The sequence below is a fragment of the Lutjanus erythropterus genome, chromosome 16 (assembly GCF_056507025.1).
Source record: "Lutjanus erythropterus isolate fLutEry1 chromosome 16, fLutEry1.hap2, whole genome shotgun sequence".
NCBI classification, from domain to species: Eukaryota; Metazoa; Chordata; class Actinopteri; order Lutjaniformes; family Lutjanidae; genus Lutjanus; species Lutjanus erythropterus.
Window position 1 is genome coordinate 19,410,752 of NC_139332.1, and position 27,318 is coordinate 19,438,069.

The window sequence follows — 27,318 nt, forward strand, 5'->3', positions numbered from 1 at the left end:
AAATTGGTTGCAAACTAATTAAATTAATAATCTAATTATAAACCATTTATAAAGCATTTAGAAGGGGAGTCATATTGTAAAGACATGCGCTTCTCATGATATTTTGATCCACTGACTGACCCTGAGTTGGTCCTTTTTCATTTCACTTTAAGGGTTTGTCCTTTTAGTGAGTGCTGCACTTTCTAATCAGAAATATGTTGCCATTTTTTATGCCCTACTAAGTCAAATGCTTGTTAGTTCAAGTGTAAGAGAGGCAGTGTGTGTGTGTGTGTGTGTGTGTGTGTGTGTGTGTGTGTGTGTGTGTGTGTGTGCATTTTGAAAACAGCAGTTGTTGAACTGATAGCCTTCCTGAGTTAAATCTCCCTGGAGTTCAGGGATTGTGGGAAAACACATGTTGTTGTCCACTTTCCTGACACAGGAGAGGGGGGGAAACATGCTCTGGCTTTTGGACAAGAAAGTTTAACCAAGGTCACTGCCAAGAGGTACAGAACATCTAAACTTTCTGCAGGATGTGTGTGAGTGTGTGTGAGTGCAAGACAGAACATACTAGAGTCCTCTTCAGTGTGAGTTAGTGCATGCATATATGCATAAGCCTGCACAAATGCGTGACAGTGTGTGATGTTTTTAGCTGGACTGTGTGTGTCGTGTGTAGTTTCCTTTCCGCTCTGTGCAAAGAAAGCTCCGGGATGCATCTAAAAATATCAAGGGCCCGAGAGGAAAGTGAGGATGGGAAACCAGTTATAGAGGCATATAAGAGGAACACACGGGGCTGCTTCCAAAGACTGCAGGCCGGGAAGAAGGCCTGCAGATAGGAGGCACAGTATGGCCTGGAGGGGGAGGATTTCCCTTCATTCTTAAAGCTTATATACCAGGACTGTTATGAAACAGTCTCAGTTTAATACTGATGCCTCTATATGACCTACATAAGTTAACAAGACCATGTTTTTTTTTGTAGCTGTTCTTAATGTCTGCCACCAGCTCAGATTCTCCTTGAAATCAGATAAAAAGAGGCTGTGTTTACATTTTACCAACCGAAGTTACAGTGAGGGGTGCATTAACCAGTTAAAAGGAAGCAGGAGTTAGTCAATACAAATAAGATGCTTATCTTGGGCTATGTGTCTTGGGGCAATTGTAACACTGTGTTAAAACTGCAGCCATGATAAAAAAAAATCTAGCAACACTTCTATTAGCATAGTTTACCTAGATATAAAATTGATTTAAGTTTTAATTCCCAGTCATCTAATCTGCAGAAGAAGCAGAAGAAAAATACTGTATGTCCAAAAAGGAACTTTCATGCCTAAAAATTATTTCTTATTGAAAATGCAGTGATCTTGCTCCATTTCTACAGAGAGAGAGAGAGAGACTCCTACTGAGCATGTGCAGAGTAAACGTCATTCTGGCCTGTTTCTGATTGGAGGAGGTAAGTGTTTTGCAATTGCTGTCTGTTACAATTGACCCTGGTCTCCCCTAACTTTGTTAAATATGCGAATCTCTTTTTTTGTGTGTTGTCATATTGATTTACTTACTTTATCAAACCCAAATGTGCCTCTCTGCTCCGCTGGCACTGAGTGTTGCACTAATCCAGGGTGGTACTGTACACTCATTAGGGCCATTTCCGTCTATTTACTGAATTTAAAACAGGTTTCAGGAGATGTAGATAGAGGGGCAGACTTAAACACGAATCGTGAAGAGATGAGGAGGAGGAAGAGGCAGTGGGAGGAGGAGGAGGAGGAGGAGGAGGAGGAGGAGAAGGAGGGGGCGGGTAGTTAAGAGGAGGAGGGAATCCAGATGGGAAGGAGCAGCATCGGCGCCGCAGGAGAGAGATACAGAGGAGAGACAGACTGTGGTGGAGAAGACGCAGAGCCTCCTCCTCCTCCTCCTCCTCTCTGCTGCTGCTGCTGCCTGGAGATGAAAGATACTTTTATCTCTCACTGAACAATCGGAGCTCACTCGGTGCCGCCATGTATTTCGGTACGTAAACGACGCTTTTCATCTCCGAAGAGTTTCTCTTTGTTGTTGGTAATAACGCAGCGGCGGAGTCACTTGTTGCTACGTTGAGATGGATGAGCTCTGTGAAGTCGGTCACCTGCTCGCAGGCAGTGATAGAGCAGCTGAGACTCAGTGCAAATACTGGCAACAAAAAGGAGATTATGGCTTATACCTTTTAGTTTAGAGCCTTTTAAATCGCGTTTTACTCTACAATAATCCTTATGAACAATGATAGTAGCGTACAGGGAGAATTCTTCAATTACAAGACTCATAACATGCAGATATGTTGATTATAACAGCAGAATAGTGCCCCAAAAAAACAGAAAACTATTACAGTGTGCATGCTGTTAAATGTCTTGTTTTATAGGTTTGTAACCTATATAAAGAAAAACAAACACTATAGCCTCCAGACAAAGTAAGACAACTTTGCTTTATATTTTTAAAGGCAAATTGTGGAAATTATATGATGAGCGATGGGTGACTTAAATAAGAGTCAGGTCGTGTGTGTCACCTCGTCCACGTGTTTCTTACCTCGTAAATTCTTTAAAGTAATTTCACTCTAAAAAGATATGAACATTGGAGGAGGGTAGAGGACTGTGGGTGCTGCAGCCCCCCCTGCTGGTCACAGTGAAACACAATGGAAATACTACTTTTACCTTTCTAAGCAACTTCTGCCTAAAACCTTTCTGTCCAAGTGCTTGTGGATGCATCATTCTGTTATGGTTCAAGTTAGAAAAATGTAAATTTTTGAAGGATATCTGGTTTTCTACTTTACTAACCTTCCGCTGGGAGTCGGTGCTGAGTGTAACTGGACTCAGCCTTCTAAAAGGCGCACGATGGGCTTAATGGGAAAAAGGGGACACCGCGTCCAGTAGTGAGAGTGAGGCTGCGTGTTATTTGTGCATCCACAGGCGCATTTATGCAGAATTGATGCTTTCTGATGGGTTTCGTCCTGTACATCCCGTGCTTTTCTTATTTTATTCAAACGGAATTATTATGTTGCACGGCGCACCGGAGAACTGGCACTTTCCTGAGCCGCTATCCCAGTAGGAGGGGACGGAGGTGCAGCAGAGGGTGTGGTGATGCCGGACCAGCGGCAGGGTACTGCAAATCTGGGTGTTAGTGACCGTGTTTCTCGCGGTCCACTGCCTGCCTGCTCCAGCCTGTCGATAACTGAGCGCACTTGTGCTCCAGAACATTTTGGTCACTTTATTTGGTCAGGTCAGACCGACATAAACCTTTCCAAAATCTCGCATAGTCCTTTATTTATGTATTTTTTACGATTATGGGATTAATGCCAGACAGACAGAAAAGAGATCGATTCTTCACATTTCTGCAGTTAATAGCCTTCATGGAAGACTTCTACTTTATTCTGGTGACTCTTTTTCCAGTCATCTAAAGGCTGCAGGTATCTGTTCCATTTTCAGCCTCCAACTGCATTGTCAAGCCACTATTGCGCACCAGATCCGCTGGTTAATTGTTGTGCAGTAAGCACCAGACTGTTGTGAAATAACCACAGAAACCACTGTGATTATGCGCACATAAAAATGATCGGTGTTGGTTAATTAAGGTTAATTTGATCATTAATTGAAAACAGTTAACACAGTTCCATAAAAAAGATTTTACTTTCATTTTATGTTTGGCAACATGGTGATATTTAACTGCACTGTATTGATCATTATGATGAGATTTTTTTTATTATGAGCTGATGACAATGGGGCACTGTTACGCACAGAAAATATGTCCAGAAAAGTAAGTTCAGCTTAAAAAGAGACATCATCTGCTCCTGGCAGTTTGAGCTGCTGTATTCATGGAAAACTCTGCAACTCCCAGGCTTCAAGTTTGCTCTAAGGAAAACTCTCCGCATGATTTCCGAACTATCAATGCGTCATGACAGGGAGAGCCTTGCATTTAAAAGCAGTGAAAGTGTGAACGTGATTGACCTTATCACAGCTTCTAAGACACAAATTCATAATGCATGACTAGGAAGTCTCAGCCCGAGCGCGCCACAGGTGCGCCGAGCGAGTCTGGCCACAAAATTACCGTAAATGCGTTTGGCACGCTGCCGACGCACTGGGTAGAGCGCAGCTGACTGCGAGCTGCCCCCGGTGTCCTCTTGTGCCGGCAGAGCAGCAGCTAACCCACAGTCGACCCGTGGTGGTAAAGAGATAAAAAAAAAGAAAAAGACACTGTACAGAGAAAGTACAGGCAGCTGCTGACAGATGAGACAGGCAGGATAAACATCCACAGTATCTGAAACATGACGCATGATTAATAACATGTTGAATAAAATACCACAAGCAAGTGGTATCATATGTGAAGTCTGGGTGTATACGTTTTTTCTTTTCAGCTTTGCAGTTTTGAGCAAGAGAGCAGCAGCTGAGCGTGATGTTGTTGATGATTTGGATCATTATGTTTATCCTGCTATTAAATATGTTGTCTGCACACACAACACAGACTTTATTTTTTTCTATTTTTGCACTGTGTAATTCTAAGAAGTAATCTCAGTACAGCTACAGAAGTGCTGCATAACAGTGCTGCTCAACCCTGTGTTGTGCATTTTGCCTCAGGCTGTGATCCACATCACATCTGTCCTCTCTTGCAGTCCACCTGGTAAAGAATGTTTGATTAGGGCTGGGTACCAAACTTTGATACTTTAATGGTACTAAATTGTTTCAGTGCTGTTGAGTATCGAAAAATGCCTTTTCATTCGATGCAAAATTTGCCAGGAGTTTTGACAGTCGTTCATATTTGTCATATAGTCCAGTATTTTACAGATATTCCATAATTTCTTCATTTTAGTCCAGTTATCCAGGCTGAGTAAAAACAGTTTCTCCAGCTGCTCCCAGGTCTTTGAGCAGCTTCTTCCTTTAAAGTGAGGACGTTTACCATATGTGTACTGTAACTTTCTTTTTGTTAAATGGATTTGATAAAATTGGCATTGGTAATTTACATCAATTTTGTGTCACGCTTTACAATGAGAAAACGACATGAATTTTGAAAGATGTTGGTCATTAAATGCATTTTGTGGCAAAACTGTGTGAAGTGATCCACAGTGTAGTCCTCATATCGACTGCTGCTGTGCTGAGTCAGAATTAAGAAATGTTTGTAACCATCTGAAAAAACTGTAATACACCGGTGCATGTGAGGAACCATGCACACGCACGTGTCCAGTGCAGCCCCGCACGCAAAAGCAAATACTCAGGTCAAACATGCACAACATTACGTGTGCACACGCACGTACGCACATGACTTACGCTAGTTAAAGGCAATCAGACTAATGGCAGAGCGGATGGGTGTGTTGTGATTTTGATTATGATGATTACACATGCAGGCTGGTCCTGAATCAAACTGTAATCAAGCTGAGAGAACATGCAAACTAGAAAACAAGCTTCCATAATCAAAACTCAGCAACACAAACACGACGCTTATCACAGAGTACTTTTAGGAGCTAATGGCCTCATTGAAGCAGAAATATGAGTGTGCGTGTGAGGTTGTAAGAGTGAGTTTAATTTGGATGTAATAATGTGTTTTGTGATGTGGGTGATTGTTTGCCTGTGTTTGTGTGTGCATGTGTGTAGTTCTGCACCTGTGTAGAGTATTTGATTAACCTTCAGTGTCCCACTGTATGTGTGTAACAGCAGATTTGGCCTCATGAGTAGACCTGACACGCCCCCAACGTCCTTTATGTAAATTAAGCTCATGTAAATATGATAAGCTTTCATACATACTTGTCATTTACACCAGGGACACGTCTCCTCCAGTTTTTGAAATGGCCAATTCTGTCCCTATTAGTTTTAAAAGAATAATTTGTTTGTTTGAATGTCAAAATAATAGCTTGCACCAAGTAATGTTACCTAACAAATGAGAATGTTTGAGAACGGACCACCCCTTGTCTGCCAAATCCTCCAAACCAAGATCAACATCATGTCTGCATCCAAAATTCAGCAGTAACATTGTACTGGTAAACCAGTGTGAGCTTTTTCAGTATGCCTGAAACCTTAGTATGAAATTAAAAGTACACATGGTGGACACTATTTCCAGGGAAATATGACAGTATGCAGGGACAGGACACTACAGCGGCAAATAAACCCCACAATGCAATGCAGCAGTGACAACAAAAACATAACAGACAAAGGTAGACAGAGATCAAGGCGGCTCTGTGTAACATCAATAACACTTTGATTTAAATATAGTAAGGTTTCACACAGGCGTAATATATTTTCTAGACTTAGTTAATTGTTGGCTGTTGTTGGGTTGCCATGGTTACATGCCTCTGGCTGGCAAGGAGGCTCCCAGGAAGTGATGTTATGTGTGCAGAGCAGTGCATCCACAAAAAAATCATGCTACTGTTCATTTTCACAAAAATATGTTAAAGGACAGTACATTTCGGGTTTGTTGTGTACAGTATGTGATTGTAGGTAGTTAGATATATCCACAAAGCCACCAGACTCCTTTGGCAAAAACAGTAATTTACCACGCATGCTGCTTTGATCAGTTAGTTTGTTTGTGTTTTGTGTGACTTTGGTGAATCTGAACTAACTCCAAAGTCTGGTGGCTTTGACAGAACAATACAACGTGTAAAAGTAAGGTTGATTTGATATCTTTGGTTAACATTGTTAATCTAATGAACTGCTTTAACCTCATACATTCATATGTTGAAGACATGATGAAAAGATGTTGAAATGTTTTTTCATTTGAGCGCCTATCCCGACCACATTTTAACACAGTGATGCCCTTACTTTCATATTAGTGAACATCTTTCAGGGAAAACAGATATAAATATCTATTATGAGTTCTACAGCTGAAATAATGAGACAATTAATCAATTAGGCAATCATCAGAGAATCAGGCAACCGGTTTGACAGAGCATTAATGATTAAAGGAATTTTTTAAGCAAAACTGCTAAACATTTACTGTTTCCAGCTTCTCAAATGTGACTATTTCCTAGTTTTGAGATCACCTTGGAAGCTGGAAATATTTTTCACCATATTGTGACATTTCATAAAAGTGATGGGTATATAAATCAATAATGAAAGTAACCATTAGTTGCAGTCTTAATGAGATCTGAATCACAGTGTAATTTTACATGCAGATGTAATTATAATCAGTGGTGGAAGCAGCATACTTAACTTATGTAAATGTACAGAATTATTACCAATAAAATAAACTGAAGTACCAAAGAGAGATTATGCAAAATCACCATTATCAGAGTATTATATTATTCTATACAGCCTGTTATATTAATGAATATCATTACTGATGGATTAATGTGTATGTGGCTTTTAAATCTCTAACAATATATCATTTTACATAAAATGATTTAAGACCTTAATTTATGAAACATTTGCACTCCTCGCTGTAATTAAGTAGACACAGGACATTTATAGGGAACAAAGTACATTAAAGGGACAGTTCACTTCAAAATCAAAACACTTTTTTGTCTAGCCTGTAGTGTTATTTATTCATTTAAACTGTCTTAGTGAGAGTTGCAGAGTTTTGAAGATATCGACTGTTGAGACGTCTGGCTTCTCTTGGATGTAACAAAACTAGAATGCACTCAACTTGTGGTGCTCAACACACCAAATAAAAAAATACATTGAAAAAAACTCAACAGCAATGTCTCTTTACAGAAATTAGGACCTGGTTACTCACGGTAATCCACTGACTTTTGTTGAGGAACTAGTTTCTGTCTTCCAAACTTCTTCTGCCAACACATCACTGTGTAGAGGGAGGCATGAATCTACTCATGGATGAGAGGCGAGTGTTTGCAGCAGCGCAGGATGTATGTATGTTGGTATGATGTGTATGTTTATATGATGGATGTATGTGTTGGTCTTGATCTCAGCAGGTGCAGCACCTGTGCTGCTGCAGCTGTCGTTGTGTTTCTTCAGTGATGATGTGCATAGCTTGTGGCTATCAACACAATTCTCACAGTCTCTCTTAAAAGTAAGAAATACCAAACAATCACTTTTATTTCTGATTTCCCCAGAATTTTTTTTTTTACCTGTGAATATTGTGGGTTACCTGGGTTTGTGGGTTTTTATTTCCTATCATTGGGAAAGCAATATAGGACATTTTAGCCTACTAAATGCTTTATAAAAGGTGTTCTGCAGATGTACATCTTAAATTTGCAGAATTTCTTCCATAGTCTTGTTTACTTGGCGACCCAAATAAAACCTCCTGTGACTCACCTGTGGGTCAGGACACAGTCTCCGGGAATGACTGCTCGAGAGTGTCATCTAGTTGCATTATATTCAGGAGAGGACAGACATCTCTATGGCTGATCTCCAAAACTCTGCAACTCACAGCAAAATTATCTAGATAGATAAATAACAATACAAGTAGGAGAGCTGTGTATTTTTGATTTTGAACTGACCCAACATGGGCATTTAATAACGGTAATGTAAATGTGCTTATGTCAGCTACTGGTGCAACTAAAAACTGACAAATGATAACAGGGATCCTACATAGTAAAGTTGTGATGAAAAGAGCGGAAGAAAAAAAACCTATCACAACACTTTGTTCTGACACTCTTATACAAGCAACAGCAGGAGCTCACAGGAGCACAGGATGTCTTCATCTTGTTCTCTCTGGTGTATTAGCTTTTCATCATCGTATTATTATTTCTACGAGGTATCACCTCCTCCCTATTGAGTCATTCCTCCATATGTTTATCTATCTACCTGTCTCCTCCCCGCCGTGCTGTCTCCTAGGTAATGTGTGCCACAGCGTTCTGCCGCCGCTGGCTCGTCCCACGCTGGGCAGGACCCAGCCCTCCCCGGACGCCAAGCCCCTCCTCCCCTTCCACCTGCTGCCTGGATTCACTGACGTGAGTACCTGTCAGTCATCGCGGTTGTCCTGGCAACCTCACCAAGTGTTACTCTCCTAGCTTTTTTTTTTTTTTTTTTTTTAAAGAAAGAAAAAAAAACCAATTGTTCACTTTATCATGCAGCATTTTCTGCAGTGAGTGGAGGAGTTTATTTCACGGACTTATTTTTCAGTACACACAGATGCATGAGCGAGCTGCCCACACCTTTCCAAATATATCACCTCTGATGCAGAGAGCTGTGACATTTCCACACAACCTGGGGGGTGGAGCTCGTTCCTTGGTATTCCTCACACACAGCTTTTGTCTGCCCCCGGTGTTTGTGAAGGGTGAAGGTGGAGAGAGCTAACGCCGGCCAAGTCCGAGCCCCCGAGGAGAGCTGATGTGTCAGGCAGGGCTGAGCAGGGCTGACACCAGGTTTACAGGGGAATCGTGCCATACGTCTTCATATACTCTCTGCCTGTAGGAAGGAGGAAATCATTTTTTCTACCTGAATCTATTTAATATGAGTTATGTCGCTCGACTACGTACACTCTTAGAAATAAGAGTTCCAAAATCCTGAACAGCTGGGTTCTACCTAGAATCAGTTTCCTCTGAAGAACCTCTGAAGGGTTTGTCCATGACTATGAAGCTGCGAACCAGACTCCGCCATCCATTTTGAGTTTGAACGATTTTTAAAATTATGTTTTTATTGTTATTGTCACAGTTATTGTCCTTCTGTGGATGGCCCTTTAGGGTTCTATTAAGAACCCTTTTTGGAAGAAAGAGTGAATTTACGGCTCTTAGAAGATCCTCGCCCTCAAATATTCAAGTGTTTAAATATGTTGCAAATGATATTTTTAAATATAGATATATCTGGAATCATCATCTGTAGAATAAAGTTTGGTTCCTTGTCAAAAAGACAAGACAGTAATTCGTTAAACTCTTATTAAAAAGGGGTATTTTTGATCAACCTTTCTGGTTTCTTGATGAAACCTTTTATTCAAAAGGGTTCTCAGTATATCTTCTTGGGTGGGTTCTAGGTGAAACGCTTAGAAGGTGAAAAGGTTCTGCCCAGAAAGGGGTTTGGGTGGAACCATTATGAAGGATTCTACCAGGAACCAAAAAGGGTTCTCCTATGAGGACAAGCTGAAGAACCTTATATGGACCTTTATTTCTAAGAGTGTAGCTGAGATGTATTTACAGTTTCTAGCATCTCTACGTAGAAATGTGTCTATTTTTGTTTCGAGCACATGAAGCCAAGAAAACATGGTGTGTTTTTTTGTCCTCACACTTTCACTAATACCAAACCCATAACAAAACCTCAGCTTGAGATGAAGTAGCCGTCTCTAAACAATCCTGAGCTCTTAGATGTTTGGAAGAAAAATCGATATACCCTTTTAGTGTCAACGTTACGATTACGTCACAGTGTTAGGTGGAGGCAAGACAAAAGAAACACTGGAGGCAAACACGAACCGCATAACCAAGCAAAAATATCATCTCGCTGTGTTGTTGGTGCCAGAATTGAAGTAGTAATGGCTCCAAATTTCGGTTTTATTGCATAACAGCTGCCACTGCCAAAAATAATCAAAACAAAAACAACTACGGCTAAAGATGATAAGATGAAAGCTGGGGGATGTGTGACAGCTGCAACAAAATAATAAAAAAAATGAACTCATAAAATCTTGAAAGAGGAAACAGTGTCACACGTTTTTTTTATCTTATTAAAGAGAAAAATACAACCAATCACCTTCTTCATTCAAATTTCTTCTTTTACAGAACTGAGACAAGCTTTAATTGCCTTGTTAACTCTGTAAAACACACTTCATTTAAAACTCAACAGACAGTAATAACAGACAAAATAAAACTCACCAAAATGTCTTGATTCATCTTTCCACTGTTCTGTTGAAACTAAATCCATAATTCATCACTTTTGATGTGAAAAGTGCACCGTCCTCTGGCCCAGTCGGTGCTGCTGAGTGTGTCACAGAGCAGTGCCTGTCACTTGTGCAGACCATTAAATTAGCAAAATAAAAATTCAGGTTTGCTAGTGTGCTCCTGCTAATTAATATTAACTTAACACTCCTGGTGGTCCTGGAGAGGAATAGCCCAAAAAATAATCTTAAAAAGAACTTGCTAGTTAGAGCAGGGCTGTGACACTATGTTTTTTTTCTTACTGCAAAGACAGAGCAACATATTTCTGTTGTGACTTGAACTGGACTTTATTGAAGCATACTGTTGTAAGGATTAAAGCAGTATATAAGTATGCGTGCTGTGCAAGTGAAGGAAAGTGAGCGGCAGACTGTCACTGCTGCTGAAAGTGGAGCAGAAACTTCAACTTGGCAGTAAGTTGTCAGTGTGGCAGTAAATGTACAGTGCAGGTTATGGTGTGTCTGCAGCTTCTCAAGACCAAGAAAAGTCTTGCCTGTTGTTTCTCAACTGCTGGAACAGTGAAGGGGGTTAGCGCCAAAGTAAGCTGAACAAGAAAGGCTAATGTTAAGTTAATGCTAACACTAGCATTGTATCTTTACGTTGGCTCTGGTGTGATCTGACGCTGAATGTCTTCCGTAGTTGTTTATCCATTTCTCCATCTTGAAAACAGTTGTTGTTGTTGAATCAGCTGTGGGTCTGACTTGTGTGTGACAGCAGTGATCCTTGTGTGTATCATCTCAAAATGAGATTGATCTTTGAAAAAAAATAACTGCAGTAATGTGGTTATGGTCACAGCCCTAAGCTAGTTTTAGCTGACGTGTTTTGAGAGCTGCTTTGCCTCCACCTTAGCTCTACCCACGAAAAACATCAAGATGTTTTCCAGCAGAAAAGGGGTCTGTAGCTGAGATGCATTTACAGCCAAAACTCAATCGTTTCTAACACCTCGGTGAGGAGTATGTCCATTTGAGTGTTTGTTTCAAGCACATGAAGCCAAGGAAACATGATGTGTATTTTTGTCCTCACACTTTCGTTAAAACTAAACCCATTATAAAACCTCAGCATGAAATGAAGTAGCGGCCACTAAATCCTGATGTGCAAATTTAGGGTTTAAAAGAAAAAGAGCATTCTTTATATGTCTGCATATGCTGGAGAGTTTTTCTGTGTGTGTGTGTGTGTGTGTGTGTGTGTGTGAGCTGTATGTGTGTGTGTGACCCTCTCCCTCTTTGTCAAAAAGCCATTCAGCTATCTGAGGAGAAATCAGACATCAGTCTGGGTCTCCTCTCTCCACCCTTCTCATCCATCTCTTCCACTCTCCTGCTTTGCTCTTGCTTCATCGCCCTCTTCTCACTTCAGCTCTTCTTCCTCGTATTTTCCACTTTGTCTCCTGCTGTCATCCTCCCCATTCCTCACCTTCTCATGCGCTTTTTCTTGCTTTCAGAGTTTTCAGCTCCTCATCTAGCCTCTCTTTCTTTTTTTCCCCTCCGTTACTACAAACAACCAAAATCAAAATATCACAATTTTTTTTATCAGATTTTCTAGCAACTTCTCTCGGCTTCTTCGCGGTGGATGACCTTCCTCCTCGAGTCAGAAAGGCTGTCGCACTTATAATTTACCACAGGTTGAAAGATTTCTTCAAATATCTCACATCACCTTCTCCCCGCTGAGTCACATCCCCTTTCATCTATTTATAACTCGCTTCTTTCTTTCATTTTATTCTACTTCTAACACTTCTCCTGCTCTGCAGCCCTGTGAAAACTCACTGACCTTTACAAAGCTTGGTGTTGGTTGGGTGTAATGTCGGAGATTTATGGCTTTTAACTCTTTTTCTATATAAAGAAGTTGGAGGAGGAGTATTGGCTACATGCCTAAAATAAAAGGGCAACATTCACATCCAAAGTCCCTTCTGTTGCAACAAATGATTATCAGTTAATTGACTTGTTATTTTCCTGAGAAATTGTTTAAAGCTATAAAATTTCTATTTCAACATGTATCTTTTCCCTGAGTAACTTATTCAGTGTCTTGTCTAGTTGGCCTGAAAGTGACACTGCTGCCCACAGCAGAGCACAGACAGCAGTAAATTGTAAATCTGGCAGTAAAAGTACAGTTTAGGTTACAGTCTGTCAGTTAATAAACACTGCAGTTTCTCAAAAAGTCTCATCTGGTAAAGGTAACATTTTACCTTTACAATGTTGGCTTCGATGTGATCGAGTCTGTTTCAGACGTTTTGCAATTCAGCCGTGAACTGCTGTGTCTTTTTGGAGACATCGTAAAATAAATCCATGATGAAAACAGCTGTCGATGTTAGTATTTTGCGAACCGTCCGCTGGCGATCCCGTGATGTGTTGGGATGAGTCTGTCGACCAATCAGAGGCTGTGTTCCTGACTTGCATGTGACGAGGCTGAGCCATAGATGCAACAGATCCATGTGCAATAGAACAACATGAGCGTTACCCTTCAACGTAACATTTGCAGTGATGATGGTAATGAGCCCAGCTTAATGCAGTTATCATCACAGCCCTGTTTTTGGCTCTGTTGTGACACTCCAGCAACTTGACATGTCGAAAAATGACCCCACTTTATCCGCCTTACTCTCAAACTTGCGGCAAACTTAGTTGGAGTTTTGCCCACATCCTCTAGTGCCACCCCACTAAACTCCTGTGTCCAAGATAACTGAAATGTCCACTTGCACTTTAGCTCATAAACGTTTTCTTTACAACAATTTTCTTTGCAACTCTCAACACAGATGAAAAGGAAGGGAGTTGCTCGCTTTTCAGCTACTTCCATCATCAGCTTGCTGGATTTTTATTAGCTCTGTGCAGTCGGGCAATCCTTATTGTTGAGCCCTCTACAGGACAAAGAAAAGCAAAAAAAGAGGAACCAGAGAATGTTTGTATTTGAAATAATCTATAATCAGAATGATTTCTGATTAATTTTCTGTCAGTCAACAAATTGGTTGATTGGTTAATGTTTTCAGCTCTACTGCGGTGACACTTTTGAGGTCAGGATAACACATTCCTCAGTTGTTTTTGAAGTTTTGATTTAATAGAACCTTATGGCAGCACAGGAAACATAATGATGTTTTGTCTCAAATATATTTTGTGTCTCAGCTGGATATTTCTCCATACTGTGAAGGGAATCTTCTCCTTTCTCTGGTTTGAACCTGTGGGTGTTCAGTAAGTGGGCACACAGCTGAACTCTCTGCCTGCCTTTTCTCCTGGAATGTGTGTTTTTATGTGTGGGGGCTTTTTTTTCCCTTGTGTATAAGCCTGCATTTTTCTTGTGAACGTAGATGCTATGCGTTTTGGCCTCTGTAAAACCGTTGTTTGGTTGCCCACATGTGGGTTGTCATAGCTACAGGTTTGCACACATGTTTGCGTGTGTGTGCGGATGTTTGTCGTAAGCCAGGACCATTGCAAACTGGGAGTTCATCGCCTAGTTTGGCTTTTAGCTTGACAGTTTTTTAAGAAAAAAATGGAAACTAAACAGTTCTTTTGTTTCCAAGCAAATAATAATTTAAATGAGAAAGATCCAAAAGCAGCAGCCCATTCATCATAACCCACTCCTTTCTTTAAAGGTTTGACGTCATGAGCTCACACATAGCTGTCACTCTGCTACACAATGTAAATCCAGAAACATTCATCATTATAAATGTTGACTGCGCTCCAGGTAAAAGTCTGCTTTACTTCACTTGGCCATATGTTTCAGCCATAACTCACTCCATGGAGCTGACATACCACCGCCGCTGTGAGCGAGGAGGTGAAAAGAACGCGCTGATTAATACTGAAGTTATGCGGTGGATGTCATGTCTTTATTTTAATGCATAATCCAATGCTTTTGTCGCTTGCAATGTCACAACAAGCAGCACAGGTGGATAAGAGGAAAGGGATGGATTTGATTCAGCAGGTGTGCTTGTGTGCTCAGAAGAAAGAAAGAAAAGACGCAGCATTGAGTAAGAAGGGCACAGTGACTTTGCCACAGGTGCTCGTCCACCCCGGAGCGCAGAGTGGGAGTGAAGGGTAAGAGAGCGAGTCCAGCGGGAGGCAGGAAGGTGACTTTGATCAGACGGAGATGAGGGGTGAGGCAGGAGAGTTCAGAGGGGAGCAGATGGAGGGTTGAAGTAAGGAATGTGTGATGGGAGGTCAATGCCTTGGGGCTGAGGAGGGGGGAGGGGGAGACAGGCTTTCACCAACATTAAATTGTTCATTTGGAGAAATATAAAACCCTGCTCATGTGTGGTCACGTTGTTATTGATGTTTTATGTTATGGCTGGGCAATATATGGATATCATGACATAAGTCTGGATATCTTCTTAGCTTCTGGACATCATTCTAACATGATATGGCATAAGTGTTGTCTTTTCTGGTTTTAAAGGCTGCATTACAGTAAAGTGATGTAATTTCCTGAACTTACCAGAATTTTATAGCTGTTCTATTATTTGCTTATTCATTATATCCACATTACTGATGATTATTTGTCATGTTTGTTTTTCTCCATATTGCTCAGCTCTAATTTGCACATTCAAAAATTTACAGTGTAATTTTGGAGAAAATGTGTCTATAGAGATATATATTGTATATCTGGGAATACCTGCTGTGCATGTATGGATTGTCAGTTGCATTGCTGATCAATAGGTGTGTGCAGTAATGACAGTAATGAGCTCAACCCTGTGGCACACATCATGTGACTGTGATATTACTGTAATGTGGTTATCATGACAGCCCTACAAAAATATCAACACATTATTTATAAGCCATATCGTCTAGCCCTGCCTTTTTATATTTCCACTTGATGATTATTACAGACATCTTATTATCTCTGCCAGATTTAGACCTGGAGGAAATCATGCAATGGGTCATATGTGTGAGTGACCAGCAGGGCTGGAGCTTGTCCACAACTAATCTTGCATACTACTGATCCATCGATCAAAATGTTTTTGTGCACATTTATGACTCAAGGAGCTCTTGTGGTTGTGGAGAAAAATCTTGAAAAACTGATATAAAACTATTATAAACCCATACCATAACCAGATATATGTGATTAAATTACAAAATGAATGTTATTGTAATCTGTTACAGTTACTGCAAAAAAATGATGTAATTAAATTACAGTTATTAATCAAAATGTTGGTGATTACAAAGGGGTTACATCCAAATATTCTTTTCTGGTTGCCTGGCACCTCCACTCTACTGACTGCACTTTTCTAGTGAATAATTTTTTAATTTTTCCAATTTATTTACTTGTATTTTGAATATGATGCATGAGAGAACTGCAGTATATTTGTTTTTATATGTTTTTGCTTTTTTTTTATATGCACAAACAGCTGCAGGGAAACAGAGAGAGATAAGAGACCAATGACTGCAGAGATGCATTCCAGTGCAGCCGCCTGGAGTGATGATCAAAGAAAATGAGCGAGAGCACACACACATGCACACACACACACACACACACACACACACACACACACATGCACACACTCATATACACATACACACACACACACACACACACAAACAGATTCTGTCGTGTTCATAACATTCGAAGGGCAAATAATTCATCTGTGGCCCTAAAGAACCGAGCTAAATCTCCAGTGCAGGGCTGTATGTTCCCAGGGCTTCTAAAGAACTAGTTGGCTGACCCATAATAACACATAAAGTTTTACGTCACCTCCAGCCAGATTTCCATAAAGCCTCGCTGACTGAGGCTGGTTATATGGCTCCCTACATTTCATCACAGGTAATAGGTTTGTTTTGCTCCACAAAGGCCAGTTGGGTTTTATTGCTCTGAGTATATGTGCTCATTAAACATTCCAGTAGGTAATGTCCAGAGCTGCACAGCGCTGTGTGGTCAGTACAGTTATTATGCATTCACACACATACACACACATGCTAAGACATGCGTTTACTGCCTGTTTCTAGCACTCATAAATAAACCTGGTCTTGGGGGTAAAGGTCCATGATTCTCTCCAAGGTTAGCTGTTTTTTTTTCTGTGTTCATATTACAGGACAGCACAACACGTGATTTCAAAATATTTCCCCTAAATGGTAACATGTTTTATTTTAAAAGTGGATGACTCCTTGTGAGGAATGTTTCGAAACCCCACCTTCATTTCTAACCGTACATCAGCAGGATAATCTGTGTCATGGAGTCTGTGTGAGGCAGCATGAAGCTCTCAACTCCTGCAGGTTTGCAAGGTGGCTGTAAAATGTTTGTAGTTTGCGTCATCGTGGCCAGTGGATGCTGTGATCAGGTGGGATTCATGGTGGTCACACTGGATTCATGCTTTCACTCCATGTCTTTGTGTGGAAACAAAATCAAAACATTTATAGTAGCTTTTGAAATCTGTCTTGCTGCATAACCTAGTTCTCTGTTATCAGTTGGTGCCTGTACACTGTTATTCAGTGATGCTGCACACTAAGAAGACAAGAAGGGTCATTACATCATTGACCAACAATCTATGCTCTGCTTGGTACCAGACTTTTTATATCCGTCACCTCCTCCCACTTCTTCCTCTCCTCCCTAGTCTCAGCTGGGACATGTGTGTGAGCTGCGAGTTCGGTACATTACGCACACTCGCTACATCCAAAACACAAAACAAATTAACCTCTCTTACACCTATGTTTGTTATGAAACAGAAATATACAATCGAACACCTTCTGAATCCTAGTTTCTCTTTTTCACCAAACTAGGACGAGCTTAATTTCCTCGTTAGGTCATAAAACACACATCATCTCACCCAAAACATCTTGGTTCATCCTTCTACTGTTCCAACGATCAACAGGTCTGGTTTGGTCGAAACAAATTTAGACGTGGTTGGTTGGTTGTTTTATTTAAATGAATTAACTTGGGGCAGTAACGTTAAGTGTAGTCTGTCTGTGTCTCACCTCACAGCCCAGCGAACAACTTAATGGTCTGAACAAGCCAGCATCTGGGTGCTAGTCATAGTTACACAACATTGCAAATGGATTTCTGAATTTGTTTTTCACACATAGCTATAAAATTATCTTAAGGGCAGGTTTATCAAATATATTTACATACAGCAACACACATTAGCCACGTTAGCCATGCAACATTGTAATGTTAAATTCATCAGATTAATCTATAGGATAAACACTAAAACAACGTAAAACATGGCAAAACCTCAGCTTCAGAGCTTGAAGTCGGGTCATGGATTGCCTGTCAGTTTTTTTAAGAACGGATTCATTCATAACACATATTGAAGTGTAAAATAAAAAGGGCCTAGCCTCATGAAAAAAAGAAAAAAAAAACATGAACACCCCCCTACGCTAGGCTCGTCAATAGTGCAGTATTTCAAAATTGTGGTTATCGTGACAGCCCTAAATTTAGCTGTATTTCTTTCAAAAAATATGGGTGTCTGGAACATATTGATGGAGAGGATTTTTCTGCAAGAGTGGTGTGACAGGTTTATATGAAAACTCAGATACTTTCTTTCTGCCATAAAAAAAAACTTCTCATTATTAAGATGAACTGATCTGCTGTAAATACAAGATGAATCCAAGCTGACCACAGCCTCTGTTCTGCATTTGACAGCTACCTTTCACTTTAAACACGTTGGGGTTAGTAAACTTAGCCTTTCTCAAAGGGCATGTCAGCACACACTCTATTGTCACGTGTGAACATGTGTGGTGTGTTCATGCATGACTGGAAGCCAGACAAACTACTGCCACCTCTAACCTGAGATATTATGAATCTGTGTTTTCTTGAAAGGAGCACATTAGCTTGCAGGCGTGTCATTCACACCTCAGCTGATAACTTTCACTACCTACTCAGTCTCGTCTTTTACAGCCCTAAACCAGTTGTGACCTTAACGTGACGCCTCTCCTTTGTTGCAGATGGATCACGTCCATAAAGCTCTGGTTGGCCCAAGCTTCGGGCTAACCTCGCCGCTGAAGAGGAAGGCCAGCTCCTGCGGAGTCTGCCGGCTGAGGTTTAACTCTGAGGTGGGTGTTGTCCTGTGGGAAACACACACACTTTGAATTGTTTTTCTTTCAGGGTGGTTTTATTTCTCATACACACCCTTGCCTGACAGTTGAGGTTAGCTGAAGAGATCTGCCCTTGTTATTTGGTTGTTTTACTGGTTCTGAGAGGTTAGAGACGCCTTTAATTATCAGGTGAAATGTGCACACCTATATTTGACCTTTACAAAGCATTGATTTTCTTACTGTGCTTAATATGTCATGACTCATAAACAAGAATTAATTTGTGCTGAAGTGCAAGGTGTAGCACAGGAATCACTGTCAGAAAAAATGCATGGAAGAATATGTAGATTAGAGCTGCACATTACGGTAAAAAGAAATCACTTTGACAAATTTTGCAATTGTGACATGATTCACAATTAGTGGGAATGATCCGTTTTATATCACAATTTTCAGTGTCACTGAAAAAAAAATATATTGAAATCATTATGTACATTCCTTTAACACAACATTTCAGCTTCAGCAAATATATATTTCACTTGGCCATTTTCAAGTTTTAATAATATTTCAATTAATTGTACAGCCCTAATATAAATGTAATACAAAGGATGCTTGCAAATGACACAAGCTTTTCCATCAGGACGGTGACAAACTTTGATGTACTGTTGAATCACAATTTTCATTTTCAGTCGAAGTCGAAGATTGTATTGTTCTCAATTTAATATTACAGAAGCTGACTTACTTAAGGAATCTTATCTTATCTTACTTCATCCTATCTCAGGTTAGAAAATCCTAAATACTCAGTCCTTCAGGAAGTTAGGATACTTGTGTCATACAGTTTTCTTATCTTCAGTCAGAATAGGAACACAGACTTAGGATCTGTTCATCTGTAACAGCTTTTTTCTTTCCTAAATCAGGTCCTAACCCTAATTACCATGGTTACCAAACTGTTAAGACAGGATCTTCAAGTTAGGAAGTTTCTGTAATACTGCCCCTGGAGAACAAGATTTGTATAACAAGGCATTTCTGCAGCATTTGTACAGTACTTCATTATATTGCTGTTTTTTCCACACATTTTTCCCCTTATCAAAAAATTTCAGCTTCTGCAATTTGGATATTGCACTTGGCCATGTTGCAATTTTGATAATATTTCAATTAACGTAAGGCAAAGGCTGCTCGCAACTGATGAAAGCAGCATTTCCATCAGGAACACTGCAGAGTTTGATGTACTTGTCTGTATATTAAAACACCTGTCAGTCAATGTGGGAGGCATAACAGGCTCTAAACCTTTGTGCTGGAGCTACGTTTTTATTCCCTCAGGAGTCAGGTGTTGCGTCTTAAAATAAAAAAACACTGTGTGATTCACGTAACTAAATAATTGTGTCTGAATGATGTCAGTTCATACCTTGTTGTTTGCTGCTGTGTACACAGGCGCAGGCTTCATCTCATTATAGCGGCACCAAACACGCGAAAAGGCTGAAAGCTGCGGACACCCCGGATTCAAAGATCAGGACCTCTGAACCGGTCGCCAAGGAAACCACGTCGCAGATCCTCTTGTCACCCTGCTCACAGCCCTCCAGCTCTGACACAACATCAGGAGGTGTGTGTCTCTGCAGGCACGCATACTCCCCCTGTGTGTGTGTGTGTGTGTGTGTGTGTGTGTGTGAGTGAGTGTGCAGACATCAAATGTATGATAGCGTTAGATATATGAATGTACGCCTCAAACTTTCTTTTCCCAGTCACGACTTTAACTCTTTGATGTGATAAACCTCCTGCTGCTTTGGGTTTCACAGTGAAGAGATTAAAGGTTGAGCATTATCTTCTACTCCTTCTTCATGTCTACATCTACTGACCTCCTCAGTGGCCTCCCAAGATCAAAAACACATTGAAAATGCTCTGAATACGATCCGCGGGTAACCGTATAGCGTGCGTTTTCCGACATGTGTACATTTGTGTACCAGCCCTAATGTGCTACTTTTGCCTGTGCGTGGGCGTTAAGAAATGGAAATAATACATTGTGCTGTGAGCTAAAGAGCAAAAAGATTGAAGAATTGTACTTGACATTGCTGATAGGAGAGTTTATTTGTAGGAGAGAATATAGAAAGAGTGATCATTTCCAGTTTGGAGTTAGTTTGAGTGAAGTGGATGAGACGGCGGGAGAGCTCTCTGAAGATTACTTCAGCAAACAGCCTCATTGGCCTCTAAGAGTGGAGAATCAATGGTAACAAACAGACACCCACTCAGCTAGGCAGAGCTAATCATTGTTATTAGCAAAGAGTGAATCCTTAAATCAGCACGCGCTCCTCCAGGGAACCTCTTCAAGTCAGTCGCACAAAAGATAATAGAGCTAAAATCATCTCTGTGCAAAACTGTTGGTTTAAGTGCTGGGAGGCAGCTCCTAGGGGAAATCATTGATTATTAGCGCTATTAGAGATGTTGATAGGGCTCATAATCACCTGTAGCTTGGTGAGTTTTTATCTGTGGCTCCGAGCATGACACGAAATTAGTGTGCCTTATTGTAAGTGGCAAGAGTTCAGGAATGTCATAGAAGTGGAGGAATGTTAAAGTTTGTCTCACTAACTGCTTCTCTTACTCTTATTCTGTCTTATTAAAGGGATAGTTCAGATTATTTCAGTGGGGTTATATGAGATCTTTAACCACCGTCAATTTACCTTAAAAGAATCATCATGAGTTTAAGTGAATGCTATACTTAGAATATTTTCACTGCTTTACTTTGAAACCGCTGTTATTTAAGCTAGATATCAGAGAGCAGTATTTGTCTTATCTTGTCTTATTTGTCTTGTCAAAGTAAAGCGGTCAAAATGTTCCAAACATGGCGCACAACTGATACTGTTTTTTTTTCAAGGTGAATCTTTTTTTACCAGCAGCTAGGTAAAAAAAACCAAAAAACTTTTCTGTATTAGAAATACAATTTAGGAATACAAGAGTTATTACAAGTATACTTGCACTTTTATAGTAGTATATTTAAAGTATACTTCAAAATAGATCTCATTTAGTTGAGTTTCAATGTAGTAAAAATAAATATTGACCTACTAATTCTGCAAAACTTAAAGTGATATTTCAGTGTACTTACAAGAAGTGCACTTTATTGTAACTTTATTGTAAGTTGTACATGAGTGTCCTTTTAAAAAAGTATACTAAACTGTAAATCACATTAACCTTGTTAAAATGTCCATGTGGTGTTGTTCATGTGTTGCAAGACAAATCAGGAGTGAAATATGCGTGTGAGACGCATGCACGTCCACAGGGGGACAAAGACAACCTGCCCCAGATGTCAAAGTGACCATCAGATGCTTTGACTGAACATTTCTTGCTTTGAAACTGCAGTGAACAAGGGCGGTCTCAAAAAAACAAATTCAGTCAGGCTGGGTATATGACATCATAAACCTAGGGAGCGGCAACGCCCAGCCCACAGGAAAACCCTGATGTAGCTAGTAACCAGTAAGGGGTACCTTAGAGGTAGGGGTGAGGGTTCGGGGGTGTATAGAGGATGGGGAGTATTTGCATATTCATGAAGCCTTTAATACTAAATGAAGGCAAAGTGTAGAGCTATATGTAAGCCATTTTAACAAGGTATTGAACTTATTTTACAAAAAAAAAAACATCAGACAAAATTTATTACTTCTTGCAGAGCATTTTCTATTGTTTAAAACACGACTGGAGGTGCACTTTAATATACTTGGCACATTTAATAGACTTGGCACATTTATTTTTCACCAGGGCATCTACTGTAGGTACTACACTGATTATGTCATACAACCTCACATTAAATAATCCAAACGTGGCATCTTTCTATTTCTTCAGAGCTCTCAGCCCCAAACCCTAACACCTCAGAGGTGGCACCACCGAGCAGCATCCCCGCTGAAACAGTGAAAGCACCCTCAGACCCCCCACTGTCACCCAGCCCGAGGACACCAGAGAAAGAAGCACAAAGAGACGGAGAGGTGGAGGCGTCTCCAGAGGTGGAGACGGAAGAAGAGAAGGCTATACGTCTTCTCTACTGCTCCCTCTGCAAGGTGGCCGTCAACTCTGCCTCCCAGCTGCAGGCCCACAACAGTGGTGAGAGTCTGCCGTTGTCAGGTTCAATCCGCTCGTGCTGTGTTTGATACTCTGCTGATGTGACTTAATATCCACTCAGGCACTAAGCACAAGACGATGCTGGAGGCGAGGAGCGGGGACGGAGCCATCAAGTCCTTCCCGAGGACGGGGGTCAAGGCCAAGTTGGCAGCGCCGTCGGAGTTGTCAACTGGACTCCAGAACAAAACTTTCCATTGTGAGATCTGCGATGTGCACGTCAACTCCGAGACTCAGCTCAAACAGGTCAGCTGCTGAAAATCTCTCAGAGCGGTTATTTAGTATATTTATTAATACATGACACGGGAGTGGATTTTCACTCCTTTCCCATCCCACTCCCACTAAAATACTCTTGTCCTTTCACACTCCCATGACAGAGTAAAATAAAATTCTGTGCCGTCTCAGTTCTAAAAGAATTTCTCCCTTTTCATCCCGTTCCCGTCTATCCAGTCCAATCCGCTGGCTTTTTTTTCCTGTCCCATCCCAGTCCCATGATCAATAGTGAAATTGAATCTCATCCTGCAGGAAGTCCACGTGAATCCCACAGGAATACCGTGTCCAGTGAGATTCCCACAAAATAAGTCAGCCTCTAATTGGAACCCCGACTCATCAGACATCTTTCTTTGAAACAGACTTGTGGATATGTGTTGACAGAGGCTCGCTGGACTTTTATATTAACAAATACAAAAACAAATACGGATAAACAAATTATTCCTTCTGTCTACGACTCTGATTAGCACAGAAAACACCAGTACAGAGTCAAGTTTAGATTTTTTAAGCAGCGGTGGAGATATGGGACATGAATATTAGATGATCTTACTTTGGAACAGTCTTATAAATATGTGTGAACACTGGCTCACTACAAGAAGATTTAACTGGGATCTTTGCATGGATGTTCCTGGATTAGTGAGGTAAAATCTTTTTTTTATTTTTGAAAACACAGTGCAAACTGCTCCTTATGTATGAGAAAGCATGGTCTGCCGATGTTTGGCATCAACCTAAATTAAAAACATGTTCTCATTAAAAAAAAGAAATACAGCGTAGAGCCGTAGAGGTACACTACCATTAGCTGTATAAACAAGCATGTTAAATGATTTCCCTGGACAGAAATTGCATTGTTTGTTATGTAATTTAGTTGAGAGTGAAGACAAAGTCCATTTAATATTTTAATGCTCATTATACAATGATGTAATTGCTACAATTTTAATAAAATGTCCTTAATTTGTTAGTCTGTTTGTTTTTCAGGCAGTGAGCCTGATTTGAAGAAGATGTTATTTGTAGAGCTTAGGACAGAAGGCAAATGTCTTTGTTTGCATTGTGATGTTATATTTTATAGCATACAATTGTTATTTTCAGTGGTTTGAAAATAGTTAATTGTAAGGAATCATGCATCTAAAAAATCCTTCTTATCCTACAGAACTATTATCATCTAAATGTACTACTTGTACCTATCAACAGTAAAAAACATTGTTACTCTGCGGAAAATTCTCCGTTGACTTATATATTATTTTATCATTTGTTTTTAATACTGCTACATCAATGTGTGGGAAGCATTTTGCTTGATTATACTGTTAGTAGTTTAGTCCAGTTGTTCCCAAACTATGGGCTGGGTTCCTCCAGCATCAGGGATTTATCACAAGATTTATTACAAGATAAATCTGAGAGGTCATGAGATGATTAATGGGAGAAGAAAGAAGAAAAACACAAAACTCTGCTACAAAAATGTGTGTTTGGAATTTCCTCTAATCCTTGCAAAGTGGATCATTTTACCTCTTTGGACCTCAAAGATTATTTAAATGAAACTTTGTTTGTTTCTTTTCGATCAGGCACTGTTAAATATGAACATTTATATATATATGCTGATATCTCCCAAAAAACATTGGGAACCAGTGTTTTAATCTGTAAGAGTGTGTTGAAATCTAAAAGCTTAATGTTTGTTTTTAATGTAAAATCCTAATTTAAACAATAACTAAGTGTACACAAGAAACTTGCTCATCACACTTCTCACAGGTCAGTTCTGTAAAGCTATAAAAAGGTCACCTGTCACACATCGCAAAGACGCTGACGGAGCCGTCATCGCTCTGTCCATCACGCACTGCAGAGAGAGCCGTTCAAGATCATACATATTTTAGTCCAAATCACAGGACGAACATCTCACACCTGTCGCTGCAGGTGAATTAAAATCACAGATCCCTGGAGATAATGAGCACAAAGCTACTAAAGCCTAGTCTATTTCAGCGAGCATCTGACTACGGCGTTAGCATCTCTGTTCGTGATATGCATGCACAGCGTTGGTCTTCACAACCAACTGTTTAAAAGTTAACTTTGGCCAGGTGCTCATGAATATTTAGCAGCTCACGGCTGTGTGTGTGTGCCGCACTGGCCGTAGCCATCTGTTTGCGCTTGTCAGTCAAATCAAAAAGGTTTCCAAGCCCGCCCCTCATGAATATATTCTGAATCTCAAAGTCAGAGCCAGCAAAATATCAACATTCTGCCTGAATCGTCAGAAAGGGGACTTTGATTAGGCTGCCTTTAATTTCCTCTTCACTGATTAGGCCCATTCAAATTTCCAAGCAACTTTCTTTTCTTTGTCCACTCCATCTTTGTGCTGCCGCCTGTGTCTGTCTGGCTTGATTTATTTTTCTGTGTACGTTTGTCTGTTTCTCTCCTCTGCCGCAGCACATCAGCAGTCGGAGACACAAGGATAGAGCAGCAGGTAAACCAGCCAAGCCGAAGTTCAGCCCCTACACTCCCACCCAGCGTCAGCAGAGTTTCCAGGCAGTGAGTGCTTCACTTTCATCCCTCATCATTGAGTTTGTGTGCATGACTTGACTCTCTGGAGCCTCTTCCAGAAAGCTTCACTCCCTACTTCCACTGAGACAAATCATCAGCGATACGGGCTGAAGAACTTTATGTCTGTTTCAGCCCTACACTCTTAGAAAACAGGGTTCTCCCTGAAGGGCTGAGGTTCTACCAGAACCATTGCTTCTGAAGAATCCTTTTTTAAAGAAACGGTTGATTAAAGGGCTCTTCAATTCAGAATCCTTTTCATCCGAAGAACCCTTTTTGGAGGAAAGAGTTCCTCAAGAATTGTCTTATAAAAACATATAAATAATTCTCAGCAGAACCTCCTGGTTGGGTTCTAGATAAAACCTTTGCAATATAAAAAGGTTCTTGTTAGAACCCCCTTGGTAGCTTCTACATAAACTTCTGGAATATGAAAAAGATCTTGGTAGAACCAATTGAGTGTGTTCCACATACAACCCTTGGAATAATAAACATTCTCTGTAGAACCTCAAGTGAGTTCTAGATAAAACCCATAGAATATAAAAATGTTCTTGATAGAGCCCCCTGAGTGGGTTCTGAATAAAACCATTGTGATATAAAAAGTGTTCCCATATAAGCCCCTTGGTTGGTTCTAGATAAAAGCCCTGGAATACAAAAAGGTTCTTGGTAGAAATTCCTCGGTGTGTTCTAGACAGGACCCTTGGGCTATAAAAAGGTTCTCGGTAGAACCTCCTCGGTGGGTTCTACATAAGACCCTTAAAATGTAATAAGGGTCTTGGTAGAACCCTGTGGGTTTGTTCTTGTTAGCACCCACAGGGAGGGTTCTGGGTGGAACCATTACACCATAGACGGGTTCTCTGTAGAACCTCCCATATTCATTCTAGGTAGAACTCTCTGAAAGGATTCCAAGTGGAACTCTTATAAAAGTTTCTACCAGGAACCAAATAGTGTTCTCCTATGGGGACAAGCTGAATAACCCTTCATGGTTGTAGTTTGTGTCTTTATTTCTCAGAGTGTGTGATGTTGTTGGAAGAGGGACAACGGGGCAAATGTTCTGGAGGAGGGCAGATTCTTGATAAGATTATTTGGCAGTAACTGAGACAGTCTGAGCTTCTGTTGGCCGAGTAGCTGCTCAGACTTTATCTCTGTGTTCCTCTCTGGTCTCCTACTTAAACTGTTCGTCTGATTACAGTTTGTTTGTGTGTGTTTTCCTCCTCAGATCCGTCTGGCTCTACGGAAGAGCCACAACATGACCAAACCTCTGGCCTCGTGTCTCTTGCAGCGCCAGCTCTCCGTTGCCGCTGCTGCTGCCATGGCAACGCTGCCCTCTTTCCCTCTCCGCCCTGCCTCAAACTCGAGCCCCGCCCTATTTCAGAGTCAGCCCCTCCCCCAGGCGCTGCTGCACCCGGCCCCTGGACCCATCTGTTCAACACACACACCGGTTCTATTTTCCCCCTACTGACCCTGTTGATGACTCAATCAGCCCTGAACTACACCTGAGTCCTGAACAAGATGTGATATAAGACAGCGCTTACTGTACTCCCCCTAACAACAGATACTGTGGGCATCATGGACCAGGACCGAAGATTAAAGGGATAGTTAGGATTTGAAGTGGGGTTGTATGAGCTACTTATTGAAAGTCAGTGTATTACCTACAGTAGATGCTGGCAAACATGCCCCGGTTTGGACAAGCAGCAGGAGTACCAGCAACTACTGCTGTGGACAGGGTCAGCAACAAAATGTATTATAGCACCAAAAAAATCAATGTCAGTA

General features: G+C 40.7%; 1 protein-coding gene across 1 annotated transcript; it reads left to right on the forward strand.

The window, feature by feature from the left end:
* Window positions 1-1,802: 1,802 nt before the first annotated feature.
* Window positions 1,803-27,318, forward strand: LOC146312997 (zinc finger protein 385D-like). Its single transcript, XM_084739795.1, has 8 exons — window positions 1,803-1,971; window positions 8,706-8,821; window positions 18,580-18,687; window positions 20,095-20,263; window positions 22,489-22,743; window positions 22,823-23,004; window positions 25,438-25,539; window positions 26,765-27,318. Exons 1-8 carry the CDS (start codon window positions 1,962-1,964, stop codon window positions 27,005-27,007), a joined length of 1,185 nt encoding a protein of 394 aa, XP_084595921.1. The 5' UTR covers window positions 1,803-1,961; the 3' UTR covers window positions 27,008-27,318.

What these genes read in the sequence shown, in the direction of transcription:
- LOC146312997 (XM_084739795.1), top strand. An exon ending in CTCTGACACAACATCAGGAG is followed by an intron (nt 20,264 to 22,488) that starts GTGTGTGTCTCT and finishes CTATTTCTTCAG; the next exon opens with AGCTCTCAGCCCCAAACCCT. An exon ending in GCTGCAGGCCCACAACAGTG is followed by an intron (nt 22,744 to 22,822) that starts GTGAGAGTCTGC and finishes ATATCCACTCAG; the next exon opens with GCACTAAGCACAAGACGATG.